The sequence below is a fragment of the Cervus elaphus genome, chromosome 17 (assembly GCF_910594005.1).
Source record: "Cervus elaphus chromosome 17, mCerEla1.1, whole genome shotgun sequence".
NCBI lineage: Eukaryota > Metazoa > Chordata > Mammalia > Artiodactyla > Cervidae > Cervus > Cervus elaphus.
The window spans coordinates 19,157,132-19,183,199 of NC_057831.1; the positions used below are offsets into that span (position 1 = coordinate 19,157,132).

Consider the following 26,068-nt stretch of genomic DNA (forward strand, 5'->3'; position numbering starts at 1 on the left):
ACTGTTGGCTTCTTTAGAACAACTCTATTTTTTTCCCTCCACCTTGGACATCTGCTTAGTGTTCAGTAAAAAAATGTTAGGCTTTACTCCCTTGTCCAAAGCACATGATTTGCACGTTTCCTTTTTTATAAACCAGGGCACACTGTAGTCTAAGATGATTAACAGCTCTCTTGAGAAATGACTCTACCTGGAGAAACTATAAATCCTGCTTACAACAGTCTCAGTATCCATTCTCACAGTCTGTCTCAGCAAATGGGTGAATTAACTCAGATGACCATTATATCTACTACTGTAGGCAAGAATCCTGCAGAAGAAATGGGAGTTGCCCTCTTAGTGAACAGAAGAGTCCAAATTGCAGTAAGTAAGTAAGTGTTAATCACTCAGTCATGCCCGACTCTTTGCGACCCCTTGGGCTGCAGCCCACCAGGCTCCTCCGTCCATGGGATTTTCCAGGCAAGGATACTGGAGTGGGTTGCCATTTCCTTCTCCAGGGGATCTTCCCAACCCAGGGATTGAACCTGGGTCTCCTGTACTGCAGGCAGATTCTTTACCGACTGAGCTACAATACTTGGGTACAATCTCAAAAATAACAGAATGATCTCTGATCATTTCCAAGGCAAATCATTCAATGTAACAGTAATCCAAGTCTATGCCCCAACCACTGAGGCCAAAGAAGCTAAAGTTGAATGATTCTATGAAGACCTACAAGACCTTCTAGAACACCAAAAAAATACATGTCCTTTTCATCACAGGGGATTCAAATGCAAAAGTAGAAAGTAAAGAGATACTTGGAGTAACAAGCAAGTTTGGCCTTGGAGTATGAAATGAAGCAGGGCAAAGGCTAACAGAGTTCTGTCAAGAGAACAACACACTAGTCATAACAAACACCTTTTGTCCAACGACACAAGAGACGACTCTCCACATGGACATCACCAGATGATAAATATAGATATCAGACTGATTATATTCTTTGTGGCCAAAGATGGAGAAACACTACACAGTCAGCAAAAACAAGACCTGGAGCTAACTGTGGCTCAGAACATCAGTTCCTTATTGCAAAATTCAGACTTAAATGGAAGAAAGTAGGGAAAACCACTAGGCCATTCAGGTAGGACCTAAATCAAATCCCTTGTGATTATCCAGTGGAGGTGACAAATAGATTCAAGGGATTAGATCTGGTAGACAGAATGACTGAAGTTTGTAACACTGTATAGGAGGTGGTGACCAAAACTATCCCAGAGAAAAAGAAACGTAAGAAGGCAAAGTGGTTGTCTGAGGAGAATTTAAAAATAGCTGAGGAAAGAAGAGAACCAAAAGGTAAGGGAGAAAGGGAAAGACATACCCAACTGAATGCAAAGTTCCAGAGAATAGCAAGGAGAGAGAAGGCTTTCTTCAATGAACAATGCAAGGAAATAGAGGAAAACAACAGAATGGCAAAGGCTAGAGATCTCTTCACGAAAACTGGAGATAACAAAGGAATATTTAATGCAAGGGTAGGCACAATAAAGGACAGAAATGGTAAAGACCTAACAGAAGCAGAAGAGATTAAGAAAAAGTGGCAAGAATACACAGAAGGACTATACAAAAAACATCTTAATGACCCAGATAACCACAATGGTGTGATTCACTAACCTAGAGCCAAACATCCTGGAGCGTGAAGTCAAGGGGGCCTTAGGAAGCATTACTACCAACAAAGCTAGTGGACATGACGGAATTCCATCTGGGCTATTTAAAATACTAAAAGATGATGCTGTTAAAATGCTGCACTCAGTATGTAGCAAATCTGGAAAACCGAGCAGGGGCACAGGACTGGGAAAGGTCCGTTTTCAGGCCAATCTCGAAGAAAGGTGATGGCAAGGGGTGTTCCAACGACCGCACAACTGCACTCATTCCACATACCAGCAATGCAATGGTTCAAATCCTCCAAGCTAGGCTTCAGCAGTACGTGAACCAAGAACTTCCAGAAATACAAGCTGGGTTTAGAAGGAAAAGGCAGAGGAACCAGAGATCAAATTGCCAACATTTGCTGGATCACAGAGAAAGCAAGGGAATTCCAGAAAAACATCTACTTCTGCTTCATTGACAATGATAAAGCTTTTGACTGTGTGGATCAAAACAAACTGTGGAAAATTGTTAAAGATATGGAAATACCAGACCACCTTACTTATCTTATCTGTTTCCTGAGAAACCTGTATGCTGGTCAAGAAGCAACAGTTAGAACCAGACATAAAACAATGGACAGCTTCAAAATTGGGAAAGGAGTAGGTCAGGCTGTATATTGTCACCCTGCTTACTTAACTTATATGCAAAGCACATTATGTAAAATGCCAGGCTGGATGAATCACAAGCTAGAATCAAGGCTGCTGGGAAAAATACCAACAACCTCAGATACGTAGATGATAACACTCTAATGGAAGAAAGTGAAGCGGGATTAAAGACCCTCTTGATGAGGGTGAAAGAGGAGAATGAAAAAACTGCCTTAAAACTCAACATTCAAAAAACTAAGATCATGGCATCTGGTCCCACCACTTCATGGCAAATAGAAGCAGAAAAAGTGGAAGCAGTGACATTTTACTTTCTTGGGCTCCAAAATTACTGCACACAGTGACTATGGCAATGAAATTAAAACACACTTGCTCCTTGGAAGGAAAGTTGTTACAAATCTAGACAGTGTGTTAAAAAGCAGAGACATCACTTTGTCGACAAAGGTCTGTATAGTCAAAACTATGGTTTTTCTAGTAGTCAGATAAAGATGTGAGAGTTGGGTCATAAAGAAGGCTGAGTAGGAAAGAAATGATGCTTTTGAACTGTGGTGTTGGAGAAGACTCTTGAGATTCTTTTGGACTGTAAACAGATCAAACCAGTCAATCCTAAAGGAAATCAACTCTGAATATTCATTGGAAGGACTGATGCTGAAGCTGAAGCTCCAATACTTTGGCCACTTGATGTGAAGAGCTGACTTGTTGGAAAAGACACAGATGCTGGAAAAGACTGAAGGTAGGAGGAGAAGTGGGTGACGGAGGATGAGATGGTTGGATGGCATCACTGACTCGATGGACATGAGTTTGAGCAAGCTCTGGGAGATGGTGAAGGACAGGGAAGCCTGGTGTGCTGTAGTCCATGGGGTCACAAAGAGGTAGATATGACTTAGTGAATGAACAACAACAATCTGTTGTTCAAAAGGCCAGTCTATCTTTCTAGTTATAAAAACTTTGAGTTCACCCTTGATTTCTTTCTCTTAAACCCATGTCCAACTTATTAGCATATACTGTTTGCTCTGCCTTCAAAATACATCCCAAATGGAATGACTTCTCACTTCCACAGTCACCACCAAGGTTCAACGGGCTAAAGGTCCTGTGAAATCTGTGGCTGCGTCATCTCAACTTTTCACAACTCTGTTCAGCCACACAGGTCTTCCTGCTTTTCTGGAATGCACCATGACTGTTATTTCCTTGTCCTGGAGTTCTCACCCCATCCACATGGCTCACTCCCTAATCCTGGTTGTCTAAAAGCTTTCTTATTGAAGAAGTTTTCCTGGCCACTCTATAAAATAGTGTTGTTGTCTTTTAGTTGCTCAGTCATGTCTGACTCTTTGTGATCTTATGGACTGTAGCCCACCAGGCTCCTCTGTCCATGGGATTTCCCAGGCAAGAATGCTGGAGTGAGTACCCATTTCCTTCTTCCCGGGATCTTCCCAACCCAGGGATGGAACCTGCATCTCCTGCATTAGCAGGCAGATTCTAAACCACTGAGCCCTGGGGGAAGCCTATATAAAATAGTACCTACCCTCATAGTCCCTTTCACCCTTACTCAGCTTTATTGTTCTCCAACTGACTTGACCTACCAACATATAACAAGTTATAACTTTATTTATTTATTGCCATCCTTCCATAAGAATATACATTCTCAGAGGAGGAGAACTTCATTTTGGTCACTGCTATTATACAGTGCCTGGGATACAATAGGAACTTAATACTTTCAAAATGAACGGATGAATGAGAAAATGAGAAGGCAAAAAAAGCAGAGTCCAAAATCCGGCAGTAAGTTCCGGATAGGAGAAAATAAAAGTTTTATGCACAAAGACATACATTTTATGACTACATTTTCATTTCTCCCCCCAAAATCTAAAGCAAAGCAGAAAATGTTGTAGATTTCAGTTGACACATATGAACGTGTGTAGGAGAATGAACAACAGAGAGTAGGTGCTCAGTCACTGCTTAACGTCTTCTAAAGCGTAATTCGGAGGGGCTTACCTTTGGAGCACACTGGAAATGCATTCCAGGCACCGGGAGGGTAGTAACATACATCGTGATACAGCGATACAGGTATAAAGTTCCAATGATAAAAAAGAATCTGCGCCCCACTATTGACCTAAGGGAAAAATAGGGATGGGAAAAAATAGGTTTACTGGGGCTTTTTGATCCTAAAGGCAATAGAAAATAATGTTTAACAGAATAAAAAAATATCTGCAGTTTTCTGAACTAAAGATTCACATACTGTGATCAATCGAGGTGCGCTGGGCCCCAAAGGTGTGATGCGTCTCTGGTGAGTTAAAGTAGTTTAAAGGTTAAATAACCACCACCCGTTAAAAGAGCACTCTTTGCCAGAGAATTCAATGAACCTCTCTACATTGTCAGTCAACCCACTGCATTAATAAAGCCCTCTCTCGGGAATACAGCAGAGGTATAAGCGAGCCAGGGTCACAGAGGAATTTAGTAATGAGCTAAGGTGATACTACATAATTGGGCACACAGGGAAATGGGACAACTCATTTAACCTAAGTTATATAAGCAAGGGTTATTTGGGGACCATCCAAAAATATTCTGACAACTTCGGCATGAACTATTTTGTCTATGACTACACAGATTTTCAGAGAATTATATTTTGAAGACGGTCAAAGGGTCCTCGTGCATTTCAGGATATTTAAGAGTGAAGCTGTAAATTTCACCCTTATTTTATGCATTCTTGATCAAAAGAGGCAAAAAAATAAAAAAATCCACAAGTCCTTTTTCACTTTGTCTGTTTTGTTGGAGACAGCTGTCTTGACTAACATTAGTCCTGTCCTTTGCCCTCTGAGTCCTTAGTCTAAGGCAGTGGTCCCTAGCAGCTGGCTCTGAGCACAATGTCTCCAAAGGGAAAGGTTTTGCCTGTCTGCACCACTGCCTCATGGGTTCCTGAATGGGCATGCGAAGCTCTGAAGATAGGACTTCTCTAACGGTCCAGGGACTAAGACTGCTTGCTCCCAATGCAGAGGGCCTGGGTTCGATCCCTGAACTAGATCCCACATGCTGCAACTAAAAATCCTGCATGCCACAACTAAGACCCAGGACAGCCAAATAAATACTTTTTAAAAAAATAAAAAAAGAGTTCTGAAGATGGCCCTGCTATGCAGTCAGAGATGGGTCTATAAACTCTGGGCTCTGGGGATTAAGACATGGGTGAGACCCACAAAGCCCTTAGAATTACTAGTTGTAACTTTCCTAGTACATAAAATATATTACTCCAGGTCCCCCATTTTCAGAGCTCTCAAACTTCCCAAACCAGTACTGATCAAAGATCTCTGGAAAAACAGACAGTTCCAGGCATGTGGCATATTTTAAGTTTTCTCTGAGACTGCAGTCTGCTGTGGATCAAGGTCTAATTCAGGTAACTGTTGGGACTTCTAATTTAAAGAATTATGTACAAATATAATTTTAGCTGTCTGTCTCCAAGAGCTATTTTAAGAAGATTTCAGGGTTTCTGGGGTCAAAATATAGAGAGAAAAACCACCTTGACTAGTTGATGAAAGCATTTATTTATTGCAAGGCATTGCTTTCAAAGGCTTACTATTCTAGCATTGCCTTTTCCAATACTGAAAAGGAACAGGTGCTAAACATTGCTGACTGTCTCCATCTGGTTAAGTGAAAAACTATTCTCCCTCTGATTCAACCCCAGGCTGAAAAGGAGTGCTGAACTGTGCTCCACTCTGTTAGACAAGGTGAAGTAATAAGCAGGAATTATGATGAGTTGATTATATTCACTCCAGTATTCACAGTTCAGCAGTACTCAGAACAGAAAATTAACTTAAGAGGTGAAATATGCACTCTGCAGTCTTATTGAGTTTGAGAACCACTGCCAATTATTTTTTCCCCCATCGCTTTGAAGGTGCTCTTAAGTGAGAGAGAGTACAAAGAGAATTTTTATTCAGTTGGAATGTGCAAAACAAGTTATAAAAACTACTCCACCGGTTACTAAAATGTGAGACCCAAATCTACCTGAAAAAGGATGCAATTTCCCCCAACAAGTTTTTGCTGGTGGACTGTGACCAAAACAGTGGATGCTATTAAAATGCATAGGTGGCTTGTGTGACTACAAGTTTTGATGTGGTAAAACCGAAGATGGCCATGGAGAGGCAAACAATCCTCTGGGTGAACATTCAAACACACCAAGACGGTACTTCAGGCTGGAAGCCAGCTGCTTACCAAACCCTGGAAAATTTCTATTTTCACGGACATATACGAATAACACTTTGCTCTAAAATAAAAGAGAGCAAATACCTTTGGCCTGAGCAGTCTCTCTTTATTGTGTCAATTCCAGACACTGAAAAGGAAAATGCTAAAAGTTTTTTAGCTTTCAGCATGAAGCGTGTCATAACTAACACCTTCTGTAAAAAGTTCTAAGACAATTGACAGCTATGTGATTCACTTATACATAATGAAAGAGAGATTTTATTCACAAGAAAATGCTCAGGAATGACTTCAGTTTGTGGAACAAGTTTTCAAAATTGCAAACTTGACATGGAACTCTTCAGCAAAGATAGATTGAACTCTTCAAATCTCAAAGCAACAACCAATTGAGAAAATAATACAGCAAAAATTCCCTCTTCAAAAAATGATCTTGTGGCATTAACACTGAAATCCTATTTGACTCCAAAGTGTATTGAATACATTAGCATATATTATACTTTCAAAAGCCCTATTTGTGGGCAATGTTTTGATCAAATTTATATTCGTGACTTAATTACTAGAATCTTAGCAGAGAAAAAAAAATCTGAATGCTGGCTGAGAAGAAAAGAGGAACTGAGCCCCCCTCCCTTTTTTTAATGGGCTAGCAATCTGAATTCACAGGGAAACAGAAATAACCACTTCAGAGCTATGTCCTATTTTTAAGTTTCTTCAAAGCAAAAGTACCTGGCTTACTACACTTCCTGATTTCTGCTATTCTAAAAAGGGAAGACTGAAGCCAGTGAACTAGATGCTCCTTTGTGATGGCGTGAGGAAACTAGAAGGCATGTTCACTACAGGTATGTAAAACCCAAACTGCATGGACCCAGGTCTAAATGCAGTTTATTAAGCAAACTCTTGTGGTTGAATTGCTAATAGGCAAATGGAAAAGAAATGTAAAATCTGAGAACTCTTGGAGAGAGGCAAACCTCAAAGCCTGCTGTGATTGACTGTAGACCAATATAGTCATCACATTCTGAGTAACAGCCGACTACTTTCCCCACCTGTCAAGAGCCTGGAATAACACAAGCATGATGAAGTGAATGTATTCCTTTCCAAGCCTCTTAATGTATCATGCAAATACCATAGTGCCAAGTTGCTTGAAATCAGAACTGCACCTTAAATGTACAAGCTTTGAGTCATTCACCACAGCACTTCTGCACCTTCACACACACCTGCCACTTTCATACAGTTGCTCAATAAACGCTGATGGAATAATGACTAGATTTACTCAAGGTTGTAGATCTTTCTTTCTCTTTTTTTTATCAAGTGCCTGGATAAGACTGAATTTATCAGATAAAACCAAGACAGATCATTTTGATCACACATCTACTCACTTAAATAAACTCATGGCAAACCCCCCAAAACATGTTAGACCTTACTTACTTGTATCTCAAAAACAGCCACTGGGTGATCCATAATCCAACTAATATAATCCCATTTATTTCTGATACAGAAAATGCCCATTTCACCCGATCTATGTAATCAAAAAACTTGTCTGGGAGTGGAGGGCTGAGTTCCTTGGGAGGGACCCTCTCGTGCACAACCGTGATCATGACGGTTGTCAGGACGAGGTTGAAAAGCGCGTACACGAAAGCAATGCCCGTTTTCCACCACTCGAGGGGAAATTTGTTCCTCGATTCTGTGGGCATAGCAATTTGGATATAGTCCGGGTACTTTTTGGTGCCCTTCCGCAACCCATTGGATAAGCTCTTAGCTTTACTGTTGCCATTTTTGTTCTCTTCTTCAACAGGCTCAGCAGGTCTTGTGTAAGTGTTTGCAGGATCATTGGTTTGGTTTTCCATATGTTCCTCGAGTTTTGCTGTCTCTATGATATCCATTGTCCCCTGGTCTTCAGGTCAAAAAGGAGATGGTAAAGTTCTTGCTCTTTGTGGAAACTCGACTTTTTTTAATCCTTCTATTTCCAAGATCAACATGGACTCTTCAGACTTATCTTGTTTCCTAGTACAAAACATAGACGGTCTCCATCTCTCTAGGGTTCCTCCTGGGCCACCGTCTGCTATACGTTTACCCCTTTCAGGAAAGGAAGCCAATTTTCTTTCCCCCAAAGATGTTACTATCCCACCTGGAAAAACAAAACAGAACTCTGTTCAGAAACCGTGCTTGTCCACTTGTCAACCATCCAAAACAAAAACAGTATCAAAATAAGGAAATAAATACCAAAGCCATTTGCTTTATAAATATATCATCAGAACATAGTTAAAAGCTGCTGAGATGGAGTTTATTTATAAAACACTGAACTGTTTCATCTCGGAATTCTTCTCTTTTTGAGCTGATTTCAGTATAAATAGGAACATTCTAATAAACAATTCCTTTTAAATTTCTTTAAATAAAAGTCAGCACCCAGCATTGCAAACACTTCAGCAGACACTATCACTTGTTGCTAACCATGAAGTCATAATAAGCCAGAACCTCCCCAGAGATCATATCATTCCTTCCTAAGACTGCATCTTCTCTATGAATCTTAAAGAATAAAAAACTGTGATGAGTTGCTTACATGTATGGAATAATTGTTACTCTCTGAATCTGCCAACTTTCTATTTTCATAGTAAAAAACTAGAATCTTTAAGTGACTACTTTTCAGAACATATTCAAGATATTTTAAACGGTACTAACTCTGTTTATCCTTTTACAGTCAGAGATTCACACCATACAGAAGGAACGCTGACAGCCTACAAAATAACACAGTGAAAAGATACCAAAGCCTTACTAGCTATCTCTCATTTAGGGAGCAAATTCTACTGGTTTCTGGAAGAAGAAAATAATTTACTACAACCAACATGGTGAATTAGTAACCGAGAACATTTCCACGCAGCCACCACAATTTCTATCGGACAACAGAAGCAGGCACCCAGAGGACCAGCTCAGAGAACTTACCCACCAGGACATCCGGGATGAAAGGTGCCCTCTGCTTGAAGCTCCACAGGCTCCAAAGAGCAGAGACCTCTCCCCAGCACAGAGTACCAGCACCACCTCTTTTATACGGGCCAGCAATACAGCCCCAGCTGTTCTCAATTTAGGAAAGCAGTATTTTCGTCCTGCTGTAGATCCCAGCCACCTGAAGAGGTTTCCAAACCTCGTAATTAGTCCCCACGCAGAGGACACTGCACAACTTAAGCACAATCCTTTGCATTTTAAAGACCTCCCTTTCAGAGTAACCTCAGGGGGTGGAAACTGGGAGGAGGAAGAACTCAAAGTGATGACAGCCAAGCCTTTATTTAACAAAAGGACAAGGAAAGAAAGTTAAAATGGCACAGACAGTATGGACAGGCAATATTTGTTGACAGTTGTGAATGGCAAACAGATCAACCAGAAATGTTTATTGTGCATCTAAATGTCCCGACACTGAGGGATGTGTAGGGGCAAATAAAAAGAAGTTAAAAAAAAAATACATGCCAACCAGAATGCCACCCAAAGAGCTCAAAGTCTAACTGAAGAGGCAGAACCGAAGTGATGAAACTTTGAAGACGGACTGACATATTGGAAGAAGAAGAATGAGGTGGATGGCTAGCTCAGAATGTAGCTCTAGTTGTGTCCCCAAAGATGTGTCCACAGAAAGGCACTGTCCGTTTCTGAGGAAGTGAAAGCAAGAGGAAAGTTAGCCTAGCAGGGCTAGGAGGATCACTAAGAGATGGAGATCCGCTAAGAGCTATTAGCTAAAATTTCGGGCCCCTCACCTTTCTCCTGGCCCTGGGAAAAGCCTCCAGATACTCAGGCATCAGAGCAGAGTGAGAAAGGACCTGGACCCCTCTCTGTAAAATAGGTCTGACAGAGACTCTCTGCAGCGCCCTGGCTCAGTATTGTGGGAAGGGTAGGTCTAACGAAGAGGTGACTCAGTAAGGTATTTTCCAAAACAAACCATCAACACCATAGGCAGCTACTTCTAATGGAGGTACCAAAGCACTAAGTCAGCCATCACTTGTTTCTTTCTGCCAGCTTCAGGCTGCACCGCTCATAGCATCTTGCCAAACTATCATCCAAATTCCATCCAACTTCACTACTCCACAACTGCTCTGAGTTTGGTGTTTGTGGGTGAAAGCAGCTTGTAATTTTGAAACCCAGGTCCACTCTAGTAGACATACAGATGGTCTTTAAAAGGTAGCTACCTAATTCTGGAACATGGAATGTAGAACAGAAGAAAATAGTTGCCTTTTTTTTTTTATTTTAAAGAGGAAGCATTCAGCTATCTACCTACTGGGACAAGTGTGAGAATGACTGAAATAATTAATCATAAAGAGCTTTGTGCTCCTGGGAGGAAGAGCACTCTGTGAGCACAAAGCCCATTTATTGTCATTAGTGGCAGGATTGATGTTTTCCTTGGGGTTTCATTAAGAAGATTAAACATACCAAGCACATCATCATGTGTCAACCAATCTTGGGACGCAACGTTCATCATCACGATGATCATTACAACATACTCATTCCCACGGTGAGACTTTCCTACAAGCAAGTATCTGGAAAATGGCAAAAGCCACAGCAGTTCCTTCTGAGGCTGGCAACCCCATTAGGTCATTTGTTTAGGGTATGTTCTGCCAGAGCACAAGCAGATGAAAAGCTTCCCAGGTCTTCTTACATTGCAAAATCCTGGAAGTTAGTCTAGATAATATTTTAAAAGTTTAAGATCCCTATAGACTAATCTTGCTTTTGAAGGCAAGGCAAAATTCAGAAACTGTTAGTACAGTAACACTGCTTTGCTAGGGCTTTTTTTTTTTTTTCCTTTTTCTCTTTAAGAACAAAGAATGTTTTACTACAGAAACACAAGCTTGCAAATTAGGAAATGACTGTAATTTGTATTTTACTAAATACAAAGAAATGTAAACCAAAAAGATATGATCACCTTGAGTGATGTTTAAAAGGCATTGATAAAATTCAGTATCCACTTTATTTGGGGGAGAGAAAGCACTCAACAGTAGGAACAAAAGTATATATATATATATATATATTTGCACACAGCTATGCTCTTTCAATGCCAATATCACAATTTTAGCTGTGTAATATGTGTTCTAATGTCTAGTGGGAAAAAAAATCCTATACTTTTCATCCCTAAGGGAACTTTAGGATCTTTCTGTCAAATTACAAGAAAATACATAATTTTGCTTATATGTTTTATTTTACCTCTGTTACACCATAAAGGGTTTGATCTTACCATATTAATATACATTAATCACTTTCTCTTAATAATCCCAATAGTATTTTTCCTGTAATTTGACAAAATGCTCCTATGGTTCATCAAGGAGTAAAAATGGGAGCAGCAGAAGCTTTGTACCAGTAGACAGTGCGTCACACAACTTATATTGGGGCAATGGCACCCAGTTATTCTATTTTGGGAATTTATCCCAAGGAAATAAGGATGTACATAAGATATTTCTACAAGTATGCTTTCAATACATTTATAAGCAGAAATTGGAAGCACTCTAATATCCAACAATAGGGAATTAAATAAATTACAGCCATCATAATACACTTAATGTACTGTATTTGGATACAGTAACTAGAAAACTGTGAGACAAGTATATAAATACTATATAAGAAGGATGCAGTATCAAATTAAGTGCAGGTTTAGATCTGGATAAGTGTAGAGGGCTTCCCTGGTAGTTCAGGTGGTAAAGAATCTGCCTATAATGCAGGAGACCCCAGTTGGATTCCTAGGTTGGGAAGATCCCCTGGAGAAGGGATAGGCTACCCATTCCAGAATTATTGAGCTTCCTTAGTGGCTCAGATGGTAAAGAATCTGCCTGCAATGCAGGAGACCTGGGTTCGATCCCTGGGATGGGAAGATCCCCTGGGGGAGAGCGTGGCAACCCACTCCAGTATTCTTGCCTCAGTAATTGCTATCAGAGGTTATGGTCTATCAAAAATGGAAAAGGAGTAATGTGACAGAGGCTCAAGGCTTGAAGAAAGGTGCAAGTGTGAGGCTCATGACTCACTCCCAGTTCTGATCTGAGGCTCGTGGCCAGCATTCCCACAGAGGAGACTAAGCGCAGACATGAGCTCCAGTCAACAGGCTAAGAAACACTTTGCTTGTTAAAGTTGTATGTTGACCTGGTTGTACATTTGGAGTGGTTAAAAAGATAAGATGTATTAAATGTGTAAATATAGTTTAAAAATTAAGGAAACTTATTGAAGTCTATATATGGGTTTCAACGTTTAAAAAGATTGTAATCTGTTGACGATCGATGTTAAACACTGACCAAAGAGAATGTGTTGCTAACATCCACAACTGCAATTATGAATGAGATTTAGACGTTGCTTTTTAAAGGCTTAAGAAAAACAAGGTCCTGAAACAGAGTTGAATGACCAATGGAAACAAAAGAGCTGATGACCCTACTAAATGACTATGTGACTCTAATGACTAAATGACTAAATGACTCTACTGATGACTACTAAAGCTTTACCAGCCCTTAAAAAAGAAAACCCAGGGGCTTCCCTGGTGGTTCAGGGTAAAGAGGCTGCCTTCCAATATAGGAGACACAGGTTCGATCCCTGATCCTGGAAAATCCCACATGCTGCAGAGCAACTAAGGCCCTGCCCCACAATTACTGAGCTTGTACTCTGGAGCCTGGGAGCTGCAACTACTGAGCTCACATGGGCAACTACTGAAGCCTATGCACCCTAGAGCCTGCATTCCACAACAGTGAGAAGCCCAAACACAACAATTAGAGAGTAGCCCGTGCAGCAACCAAAACCTGGCATGGAAATCAATCAATCGATAAAATTAAAAAAAGAAAAAGAAACCCAACTGTCACAATAAAGCCATGAAAAAGCCAAGTTGTAGAATAAAGTGGACACAACATAATAGTTCCCAAATATGTGTCAGGTACTCCGCTTTGTCTATTATATAATTAACCCTTAGGACAACATTAGGAAATACTTTCAAATGTTTATTTATTTAGCTGTGTCGGGCCTGAGCCGGGGCACACAGCTCTCCCTTGCATCACTCGGGATCTCTCAGCACGGCACACGGACTCTCCAGTGAGGGCAGGCGGGCTCAGGGGCTGTGGCCAACGGCTCCAGCGAGCACAGGCAGCATCCGGGCTTAGTTGCTCCAGGCCACGTGGGATCTTAGTTCCCCGACCAGAGAGCGAACCTACGGAACCTACCCTGCATTGCAAGGCGGTTTTCTCAACCACGGCACCACCAGGGAAATCCCAGGAAATATTTTAAAGAGAAGAAATTGAGATCATGGGAAATGCTCAAGGCCAGACAGGTAGGAAGCGGCAGAGCTCAGATCTGAACCAAGAATTTGATCGCAGGAGTCCCTGTTCTGTCATAGAGGTCAACAATATAGTCAGTGAAAAAGATCGAGACCATCAACTACAAGTTCTTTTAAAGAAAAGGAGAGATGCATAAACACATAGAAAAGTCTCCAGATAATATAGGCATTTTAAAATCTTTATAATTTTGAAAAAACTAATATAAACTTAGAAAAAAATTTAATATATAAATCACCTCTCTTGAGGGGAAAGGGGAGGAGCCGGTAAAGTATTTCCCTGTTACCCATATTTCCCTTTTAATTATAATTACTGTAACACACCATTATATTAAATTTATAATATAGATATATTGCTATGTTAACAGGATCCCAGTTTAGCTAAGAAATTTTACGCCTTCAGAGACCAAGACATCTTAGCTTTTCCTTACTAACTTTCTTAGAGCTTAATTTACTTGTAAAAATCCTCCTGCCTAAAATGGATAGGTGTTAGTTGGTATGATTACAGAAACAAGGGTGCCTTATGAGTCATGGCATTCTATTCCAGAAATGCCCATAAAATTTGCTAAATAGTTTCACTAACAAGTTCTTGAAAACTGAAAAGAAGACCCACTATTTAATTAAAAAAAAAAAGATCATGTATATTTGTGAAATACTTCCCCGACAAAAGTTACATGGAAAAACATCCTTGCCAGACCCTTACAGGTCCCACATCTGTGTAAGTGTGACAGATTTAAATCAGGGAAAGAGGCAGGCCTGGAAGGTAGCTTTGTGACACTATTCTGAGAATGGACTGGGAAAAAAGACTTAATTTAAAAGATAAGAATTGAAAAAGCAGCTACTGTGATGACTGTAATTCTGAACTCGGACTTCCCCGACAAAAGTTACATGGAAAAACATCCTTGCCAGACCCTTACAGGTCCCACATCTGTGTAAGTGTGACAGATTTAAATCAGGGAAAGAGGCAGGCCTGGAAGGTAGCTTTGTGACACTATTCTGAGAATGGACTGGGAAAAAAGACTTAATTTAAAAGACAAGAATTGAAAAAGCAGCTACTGTGATGACTGTAATTCTGAACTCGGGGAGTGTGATACTTGGGTAGAGAATAAACATTTTGATTTCTGGTACTAATTTGCTATCCCACACTAAGATAGACTAGTTACTTTAGTTCTGTAACTAGTTATTATAAGAGGAAGACTCAGCCTATCAATAGTGGTTGCTGGTGGGAATGGAGAGAGACTGCAAATAGGCTGCCATTTTCTTTTTGGGGTGATGGAAATGTTCTAAAATTATATCATGACGGTGGTTGCACAATTCTGTAAATTTACTAAAAATCATTGAATTATATGCTTAAAACACATAAATTTTATAGGATGAAAGTCATAACTCAATTAAGCTTTACTTTTAAAAAAAAAAAAGCTATAGCCCATCAAGACACATAGTTTCTAAAGAATTAGAAACCAAAGACTAACCCATGTTCTGTTATTATATATTCCAGGCTCACTTATCCCTTTAAAGTGTTGTTATTTACCAGCTGAGCACTTCCTTAGCATGAAATAACATACATTTTAAAGTTTTCTACAGACAGGATCAAGAACCAGCAAATAAAATGAAAACTGTTTAACAAAATTTGTGTAAATTGTGCTCCAAAAATAAACTTGTAAGTAAATAAGATGAAGTGACAAAAAACAGATGGGTTTTCTAACAGAACTCATCAAAATTTACTATGAGTTGGATCTCAAGGGGAAAAAGTGAGGGTCTGTTTTCTTTCTCACTGTTTAAAAAAAATCGGTCACTTTAACTGGCGAGGTAGTTTAATACTTGTTGAAATGAATATTTATTGACACAGAGCAAATATTAGCTGTGCAAATTTGAAAACAATTTGGACTCGGAGTATTTCACAAGAAGTGATCATCTGGGGTCTGTCCACAGGGCGGCGCCGCACTCGGCCAGCAGTGACTGTTTCTGATGTCACCAAGTTTGATAAAGTACCTTCGCTAAAATCTGCTGTGCAGAGTGTTCCATAGGATGTTTTCAGTCTTGTCTTCTAGTCCTTGTTCATCTGGAGAATTCCAAAGATTAGCTCCAATTTCAGGGGAGGAATCTTAAAGAGAGGTGGAGTCCCAGGGAAAGACAAGTTTAACAATCCCTGGTACCATGTAGAACATGTGGTAACAAGGCAAATGAACGAACAAATGCATAAATAACGGAATGAGCAAGTAGATGGACAGATTAGATAAGTAATCAGACAGACAGACAGATGAGACCCTGAAGATAGAAGAGGGCTATAAAACAAGGTCCGAAGCTAGGGAACATTTTAAATAATCCTTTACGTTTCTTGGGGATATACTCTAAAGCAGAGGTTCTCAGAGTTAAGGGGTAGAGTGGGGGAACACAGGTTTCTCCCAGATACTGGATGATGTCTGCCCCAAGCCCCTTTCCCCGCCTCCATTCCTGACACATCTAGGAGTTGAGAGAATTTCTGGAGGGTGAGGAGGGGTGGGCTTTCCAGGTGGTTCCTCCCTCCTTTGCCTGCGTGTTTGCAGGGTTTAGAAGAAAGACCAAGGCAGGAAACTTCTACTTCCCACCCCTCTATGTATTTACAGCCAGCATGATAAACCCACAACCCTGGAGAAGAAGTAAAGAGGGTGGAAGTCTGGTATTTCTGGTAAAATGCTTACATCCACTGCAGCAGGCAAGCAAAAGACTTTGCTGATAATTTTAACAGACGTTTGTACCTTTAACAACCTGAACTGTGATTCTATTAATTTCCAAGCAACCCTGTCCAAGAGGTGTTTGGTCAGAGAATTATTCCGAGCTAACTGGTACCACCTGCTCCCGGTTTAATGGTCAAACAAAAGCCGCAGGTTTAGTAGAAACACCCTGGGGGCTGTATCAGAAAGGTTAACTCTAACAGCCTAACTGAACAACAGTGGTAATTATCTGCTTCTTCATCTCTAGCTTCCGTATATACCCCAAAGATTTACACACCTAGAAACTGATTCCCGTAGGTTTTAATAATTATTACTCTGTAGTAGGAGTCTGCACAGATTACCTACTCAAGTGAGAGGTTTTTAAAAATCATAAAAAACCACATTTCATTTAATATTTTCAAAAGATGGTGGAGCTTACATTTTCTTCTAACAGTGGCTGGTCTGAAAGCAAAGCAGAAGCTGGATCTAACAGCTTAACATTATACTCTCTAAAACATATATTTTCTAAACCATATTAGAGATCTCATTCTAAATAAATAAATAGATCACAAAGTCAACAGCATATTTCTTCGTCAACATCAACAACAAAGTTTCTAGATTTGGAAGCGTAGTCTCTTACTCTAGGAAAACCATGAGAAAGAAAAAAAGAAGTTTCTTCAAAATAATTTCATAACTCTTTCCTTTAATAAAGCTCCTTTACTACATGCCTTTCAGATTATTTTAAAATATACCTTTTGATTTCTCCCTTTACCATGTTGTCACCAAACTTGGTGTCTGTTTTATACAATTTCAAAAAGTTTGCATAAAATAATATTAACAGGCTATTTAAATGAGTATTCAAAAAAGTGACATCTTGGAACTTTGCTTGATGTTTACAAGTACATTAGAAGAAAGTCCTAGCAATCAGAGATTTGAGTGAAGTCATCTTTAAGCAAGAATCTACAGGAAGGAGTTAAATAATCCTGCTCTAGGGTGGAGGCAAAGGCGAAACTTCAGGACAAACATTTAACCTGGGGCTGTGGTTAGCACATTTTATAGTCGTAAACAGAGGCAAATGCCTAAGAACAGGAAGCTTACTCAATCCCCAGGGCTGCTGTAGGAACGGCACCTAGGTACACCTGAACACAATTTCCTTGTACAGGTCTAAAGTCTAGAATCAGACATTTCAATATGTATTTAAAATACAATGGGTTCCTTGTTACTATATTTCTGCTTACTGCACTGTGTCAACAAAACAAGAAATAGCTTAAAACCACCTCAGAGACGAAGGGGAACACTTCCTGTTCGCAAGAATTAAAACACTGAAAAATGAAGGAAAAGGGAGGTTCTGGAGTCTGCACCCTCAGCAGGTTAGTCCCATCTGCTTGTTGCATTTGAGGTGTGTGTTCTCCAGGCTTTGGCAGAGGGCAAAGAGAGCAGGAAGGCTAGACAGCTCTTCAAGTCGTGTGCTGCAGCCCATCTGGCATCCTCAAGGCAGAGCACAGTTTCATATAAGGGAAGGAAAAAGTAGGAGCGGAAAGGAGGCATGGAAGAGCCAAGAGAAGCCTGTATAAAGCCTCCATTTCTCATTCTCTTATGCCAACCACAAAAAGGTTCTTTTGCATGACTGGCTGAATAAGCCACTGCTTTCAAATGGTATGAGGCTATAAAAAGGAATACTTTCTCCAAAGCCATTAAGGTCACTACACTTGGCTTCCAGAACTTAAACTACTATGTTGTATTTCAATAAATTATTTCTTGCTCAAAAGCACTTATTTGACCAATGTTTCCAACCTTGGCTTTGGCTTCTGCAAATAACTCCAACACAAGGAATGGCACACATAGAGAAAAGGCAGCAAGAATAACTTAAGAGATGGAAATCCTGAGTCTAAGCCACTTTCAACAAGTTTGAGGGATACGAGTGAATGTTAAAATTGGAATTTGAAACAGATCTCTAAAGTATTTACCTATTGAATTTTTACTTATCCTAATTAATGAAGGAAAAGAAGAGACTGTCACAAAATATTTCTTTTTCACCAGAAAGTTTGCATATTTAAAAAAAAAAACTCACTTGAAGAAAATAAAAAGACCTTTGGTTTATACATCTTAGCATTTAAATACTATTTTAGGAAATATTAGTAAATACTTGGATATTCAGAATAACTGCCAACAGACATGATCTGCTAAGGAAAATGAGGCTGTTCAGAGGTAAACCTCAATGTCTTTAGCAAGAACAAACGATCCAGGAATCTTCAGCTGTTGTCAAAACGTTTTGAACCACTTCTCTCTCAAGACAGAGAGAGTAGGCTCCCTCAAGAGTTTAATTTCCTTTTGTGACCAACTGTGCTGGTTCACAAAGTTGCGAAGTCTCAACAAATGTGTCTTTTGTTGCCTGTTCTACTAAATATTCCCTGTATGGAGCTTGAACCCTCTACCACAAAGCATAAGTGGCTGTTGGTATGATAAAGACCATATCTGACTGACTATCTACACACCTTTGGTTTTGCAGTGATCCTTAACCCTTAGCCAACTGCCTGTTCCCCTTAAACAAAAATCCAGAACAGAATACACAGTTCTATTTTGTCTTTCTCTTAGAAATACCATAACATGGGAAATTTTGTTCTATACCCAAGCTATCCCTCCAGGAGATAATTAGAAAAAGAGAGAAAAGAGTTTGGAAAGAAAGATACAAGAAAATGAGTCAGAGTTTTTACAAGGAGCCCTGAAAAGAGAAAGCCAATGTAGAAAAGTATAGACATCAGAGCTGATTCAAATGGCTTCTAGGGGCCCAGAGTGTGTCCCATAAAAGGGCACTTACAGATCGGGGAGTGCAGAGGGGCCCTGGAGGTAGTGAGCATCAGTCCTTTTCATCAAACCAGGAGAGCTCCAAGGAGGTGGACAGAAAACCAAAGGAGTGTGGTAGGGATGGGGGTGAAGGGGGCGTTGACACTGTTAAACAGTAACATAACTTTGAAAGCATGGGGACTGCCTTTACTGAAACATTTCTATCTGAGCAATAGTAAAGAAAGAAAAGTGAAAGTGTTAGTCGCCCAGTCGAATTCAACTCTTCGCAACCCCACCGACTACAACCGGCCAGGCTCCTCCATCCATGGAATCCTCCAGACGAGAATACTGGAGGGTGTTGCCCTGCTCTCCTCCAGGGGATCTTCCCAACCCGGGGATTTAACCTGGGTCTCCTGCATTGCAGGCAGGTTCCTTACCATCTGAGCCACCTGGGAGTGAGTGAGTGAAGGTCGCTCAGTCGTGTCCGACTCTTTGTGACCCCACGGACTATACAGTCCATGGGATTCTCCAGGCCAGAATACTGGAGTGGGTAACCTTTCCCTTCTCCAGGGGATCTTCCCAACCCAGGGATCGAACCCAGGTCTCCCACATTGCAGGCGGATTCTTTACCAGCTGAGCCACAGGGAAGCCCTGAGCAATAGTAGATACAACCACAATTGAGTCAGCATATGAAACAATCAGATAGTCTATTTAGCAGAAATGGTTAGTTATCATATGCAAATAAACAAAAATATATCATTTAGCATGTATTTATATGATCTATATTGTGTCTATATCTGGCTATATGATTCATTATAGACAGACTCACTACAAGTGACATGTAAAATCCTTTAATTATGATGATCTATTTAATCAAGGCTTTCACGTAGGGCCTTGGCTTTCATCTTTCTTTCTTTGCATATTAAATCGGCTTTTCATTTCCACAATCTTTGCAGTAAGGGCAGGTGATTTGATGAACCCAACCCCTAAAATACACCCTCAAAAGCCACTAGAAGAACTTGGAAAGAGACAAGAGAAAAGGAGAATGATTTCTGCTGGTTTATCCATGCAGTGAGTGAAGAATGATCAGGAAAGGAAACAGGAGTCGAAGATAAAATTCTGAGGCTCCATCTCATAGCCAGAGTTCATTTCCTTATCTTCTACACCTCCTCTGACAAATCCTAAGAAAAGAATTCCTATGACTAAGTGTCTCCCAATTACTAATAACAAAAATTTCCTACAGAATGTCTCACTGACAGATTTAAATACACAAGTTTCTACTCTATTGTAACGTGTGGATAAGAACACCGGAAAGTTACCTTGAAACAAAGCCTATTAAAATGTAATTTAAGCTGTAATTGGAAAGAAGAATAAAAAATACAAGGATCATAAACTGTACAATTTTTATGAAAATCTCTCTTTTTAAGCACATGAGTTTTAAAAATGCTTACACTACTTGACATATTAACTACTACTGAGAATTTATTTTGGAACAGTTTTAAACACAGAAAAAAACATTATCCAAAAATATATTTGGCTAAACATTAAAGCAACCTAAATGTCTACAGCAGCTATTTTGAAGGATTCAAGAAAAACATCAGGGCTTCCCTGGTAGCTCAGACAGTAAAAAGTCTGCAGTGCGGAAGACGGGGTTCAATCCCTAGGTCAGGAAGATCCCCTGGAGAAGGTAATGGTAACCCACTCCTATATTCTTGCCTGGAAAAACCCATGGACAGAGGAACCTGGCAGGCTATAGTCCATGGGGTTGCAAAGTCAGACATGACTGAAATATATTATACTTTCTGTTTAAAAACAGCATCATATTTCATTTTCATAAAAATTTAAATGCATGACATTTGAAAAAAACAAGTTAATAAATACACTCTAAAGAAGGTAAGGTGTTACTGTTGGTTGTGGGACTTATCAATTATTTTTTTTTCCTTTGGCACTTGCCTACTTTCTCCAAATTTTCTGTGACAGAAGTATTCACCCATATATCTATTAATAGATACAACTGTATTTTCAGTTTATAAATATTATATTTAAGATTTTTAATGATGAGGAAAATACAATATGATTTCAGCGATGTAAAGATGTATGTTACATATATATTTTTAAAAGTCTGAAGAAAATATACCATATATTAATACTGCTTAATGAATTTATGGGTGATTTTAATTTTTTTCTTTATTTTGGATTGTATTTTCTAATTTTCCACATTAATTATTGTTGGTTAGATAGCATCACTGACTCATGGACATGAATTTGAGAAAACTCCAGGAGATAGTGAAGGAAGGAAGCCTGGAGTGCTTCAGTCCATGGGGTCGCAAAGAGTTGGACACAACTTAGCAACTGAACAACAACAACAAACAATCAGGAAAATGCTAATGGTTATTTTAACTATAAGAGTATTGACAGAGTTAACAGGGAAAATGTGCTTCTGTTCTTTAAAAAGGTGTTTTGTTTTGTATAATTTCAAGTATGCAAAAAATGCATCTGTAGAAAAGCCGGAGCACAAGCACACTAAAATATTAAGAATGGTTGTTCAAGTGGTAGGAGTGTGAGATTTTTTTCCTTCCTACATCTGTGGATAATCCACATTTAGAAATATTTTCATTACCACTGTGTCATTTTATACTAACAGCTAAAAGTATCGGAAACTATGTATAGTTGTCGCTGTCATTTTCACAGAAATATTTATCCACTGAAATCTTTATTTCATGTCGTCACTCAGCCTCAATTAACTGCAATAAAAAGCATATGTTTAGGGACTTCCCTGGTGGTTGAGTGGCTAAGACTCTGTGCTCCCAATGCAGGGGTTCCGGGTTCGAATCCTGGTCAGGGAACTAGTTCCCACAAGCTGCAACTAAGAGTTTAAATGCCGCAACTAAATCCTGGTACAGCCAAATAAAGACTTTTTTAAAGTATATGTTTGCATTTTGGACAAGTCTGCAGTATTGCAGCTGTAGAGAAAGCCTGGTAACCAGTGACATTTTGGATGTTACAATCCTAACTTGAAGTAAACACACAATTAAATTAGTCTTCACTTAGTGTTCAACTTTCAGAAAGAGACTTCACTGTACTAAAGAGTGATATCTTCTGCAGGGTTTATTCCCAAGAAGGGTGAAGACTGCTTTATAAATTTCCATATAATGGATGTCATTCATTCTCTCACAAAAGAAAACCAGCCAGCCATTTAGCAAATCTCCAAGCCCTCTGGGTGAACATTGGTAATTTTTGTGCACCACAAATGTTTTAGGAAGCCTGTGTATATAAGCACGTTTGAAAATCTTTTTCCTGATATTTGGTGGAGTTTGGCTTTGTTGTGGGCCTCTCCGGTGGCTCAGACATAAAGAATCCACCTGCAATGCAAGAGACCTGGGTTTGACCCCTGGGTCAGGAAGATCCACTGAACCCACTCCATATTCTTGCCTGGAGAATCTCACGGACAGAGGAGCCTGCTGGGCTACAAGTCCACGGGGCTGCAGAGAGTCAGACACGACTGAGTGACCGAGCACATACATAGAGCACATATTAGGTCATGTGGCTCACCATGATCACCGTTCTGGATCTGGAAAACACCAGATACTCAAACATTAATATATCTGAATGAGACACAGGGATATATTGACACCAACTTGGGTCATCAAGAGGAGGAGGGAAGGAGGGACCGAAGCACCTTTTATTTTTAGAAGTTTAGATTTTGAAATTGCAGATCAGTGATTCTGAACCTATACAACTCAAATCACAAATCATCAAGATGGGACTAGTTATATTATAAATATTACTTGTACAATAAAATTGTTGCTGTTCAGTCACTAAGTCATATATGATTCTTTGCAATCCCACGTACTGTAGCCCACCAGGCTCCTCTGTTCATGGGATCTCCCAAGCAAGAATACTGGAGTAGGGGGCCATTTTCTCCTCCAGGGATCTTCCCAAACCAGGGATCGAACCATATCTCCTGCATTGGCAGGTGGGTTCTTTACCCCTGAGCCACCAGGGAAGCCCATACAATAAAATACCATCATACTAATACAATGTTAGGTGAAGAAAGTTACAAAATGGTATATATAGCACAATTTTTTACTGTGGGGGGAAAACTGTGCTATGCATAAATAAACTATGTAGTTACTAGAAAGGTGATATTATATGGAACATTTACTTCACTTTTTACCTTTTTGTGTTGAAAAAATAAGTAAGCAGCATATTTTGCTTCTATTGCCTAAGAGCAAAGATAACTGTTAATTCAACAATATTTAGTGAGTACATACCCTGTATTAGGGTCTGTTGTAGGGACACAACAGTTTTTTAAAAGTCACTCCTTTCATGGAGGTTAAATTCTGCTAATGTTGTGCTACAACAGCAATAAAAAAATTTCAAGTGCTATGAATAGAAATAAAATAAGAGGGATGCTTAAAGTAAGATCACCAAGCTTATGAAGCAATATCCAATTTTAAATTTTTAAATGAATACTCATTATGTGGGAAAAAAATCAGTACCCCATCAAGTCAAATGAATATCAAGAACACCTATGTTCCAACTTGCTGAGACTCATCACAGTAAACAGCTTCTAGAAACTCGTACAAATAAAACTTCTTGAAACTAAAAAGGAATTCCACTGAAGATGCTCCTCTACATACTCAATTGTAGATTTTTGCCTTTGAGTTCTTTTCCATTTCTAATAGATTAAAATAATGTGTATATGTGTAAAGTATTCTAGTTATCTTGGTCATAATAGACTTTTAAAAAACTGACCACCCCAGTACTCTCTTTAAAGAAAGATTTAACCCACATGGGGCTTTTGAGAAGAAAAGGTTAAAGATGCGATATTGTAAACACAGGAAGATTAAAAACAAAAATATTATGTAGGAACAGAAAAGTTGAAGCTGTCATATAGCTAATAAGGATTCAGAACTCAATTTGAGTTTTGATGCAGAAATTATATTTCATCTTCAATAAGTAGGAGAGAAACTACAGACATCAAAAAACTTACAAAGCTATTTAATGAAACGGTGACCAATCTCAAGGTAAGCAATACTTGAGGGTTAGATATATAGTAAATGTTGCCCGCACTGCTGAAAGCTTAGATGAGGCAGATGAATGGCTGGCAATTAGAACAGAGAATTATTTCTGGCTTTCTGTCCTGTGTGGATTTCGGCTGTAAGTGCTCAGGATGATAGCAGAAGGCTGGCTCCTGTCCTCAAGAGATTTTTGATTAAGTAACTCCTATCCTCTCCCCTTCTACCCAGAAGCCACTTAAAAAGATGAATGAGCAATAAAAACAACTTTTATAAATTAGAGAAGAGCCTCAAACACATATGAAATTTAGTAAAACCGTGTATCAGATAGAAGTAAAGGTCAAAAGAAAACTCAAATAATGAACATAAAATGGGAGATGAGGGAAGACATATATATATCTTAGAAACTTTAAATGTCTAGGGTACACAGATGAAAACTGAAAACAATTTTTTTTAATGTAGAAGTCTTTTTTAAATGCCAAGCTCCACAGATCAGTAATGAATAGAAAATCATTCTATTCAGTTTAGCACTGGTCTATCCTTGGGAATGAACTATGGTCAGACTGTTTTCTACAGAGTGAAGCAGGTTTAGAAAAAACACAAGATGATTAAAAGCATTGTCTCTAAACCCAAACCTCATGCTAAAAAGCAGTCAGGAAACGCTATAAACTCAATGCTCAATTAGCATCCGGAAACCAAAAGATCTAATTACATATTTAATCTTATTTCCATTAAATGCAATTTTCATTGATGATTCTACATAAAGATTATTCATTTGAAATTGTCTTTTAAAAACATGCTATCAAAGTGAAAGTGAAAGTTGCTCAGTCATGTCCGAATCTTTGTGACCCCATGTACAGTCCATGGAATTCTCCAGGCCAGAATACTGGACTGGGTAGCCTTTCTCTTCTCCAGGGGATCTTCTCAACCCAGGGATTGAACCCAGGTCTCCCCCATTGCAGGTGGATTCTTTACCAGCGGAACCAGCTGATTCTTTACCAGGGAAGCCTAAGAATACTGGAGTGGGTAGCCTATCCCTTCTCCAGCAGATCTTCCCAACCCAGGAATCAATCCAGGGTCTCCCACATTGCAGGCAGATTCTTTACCAATTGACCTATCGGGGAAGCCCTAAAATATTTTTTAAAAATTGAAGCAAAGTAACACTCTAGAAGTTTTTCATATTCTGATTTTGAAGGTTTTTTGGTTTTGTCTTTGTTTTTTTCTTCTAACATCTCCTGTAGCATAATATGCAGTAATAAAGATATTAGAAAAGTGGGAGCCTGTTTCCAAGGCTTGTACTGAACAAGAGTAAAAATGACATTCCAGTTAATATGTTTCTATACTTTCGAGGCACATCTTAAGAATGTCAAAAGGGATGATGGGCTGATGAGGGGTATCTTTAAAGGACATGAGTGAATTTCATTTGTGGGTGGGGGGACCTTCCCTGTGGCTTAGCGGTAAATAATCCGCCTGCAATGCAGGGGACGTGGGTCTGATCCCTGGGTTTGATCTCTGGGTTGGAAAGATTCCCCTGGAAAAGGAAATGGCAATCCACTCCAGTATTCTTGCCTGGGAATTCTCACGGACGGAGGAGCCTGGCGGGCCACAGTCCATGGGGTCACAAAGAGTCAGACATGACTGAGCATGCATGCAGGAGGGTTTTTTACAGGATAAATAAAACCTTAGTAATCCTCTCAGCTTCAAATTCCCTCCTCTGCTCCCCAGGCAGTCAGCCCACATCCCATCCACTTTAATCCTGAATCTATCTTACCTCTTATCTCTTTAGCTTAGTTCAGCTCACAAACACCTTTCCTTATAGAAAGCATGAATGAGTCCAAACACATCAATAGCCACAAC

General features: G+C 39.5%; 1 protein-coding gene and 1 non-coding gene across 5 annotated transcripts in view; one reads left to right on the forward strand and one right to left on the reverse strand.

Moving 5' to 3' along the window:
- Positions 1 to 26,068, reverse strand: part of SGMS2 (sphingomyelin synthase 2) — a 91,501-nt gene that overhangs the window by 16,561 nt on the left and 48,872 nt on the right. For 2 of the 4 annotated variants that reach the window (XM_043870915.1, XM_043870916.1), the window contains exons 3-4: positions 7,869 to 8,568; positions 4,254 to 4,371 (exon numbers count right to left, since the gene is read on the reverse strand). In XM_043870915.1, the coding sequence (XP_043726850.1) occupies positions 4,254 to 4,371; positions 7,869 to 8,323 (573 nt within the window). In that variant the 5' untranslated portion in view covers positions 8,324 to 8,568. Of the gene's footprint in view, positions 1 to 4,253; positions 4,372 to 7,868; positions 8,569 to 9,380; positions 9,591 to 26,068 lie in introns of those variants that run through there. The other 2 variants (XM_043870917.1, XM_043870914.1) reach the window with 2 other exon arrangements.
- TRNAG-CCC lies at positions 21,964 to 22,036 on the forward strand. The gene has a single exon. It is a non-coding gene; the product is annotated as a tRNA-Gly (tRNA).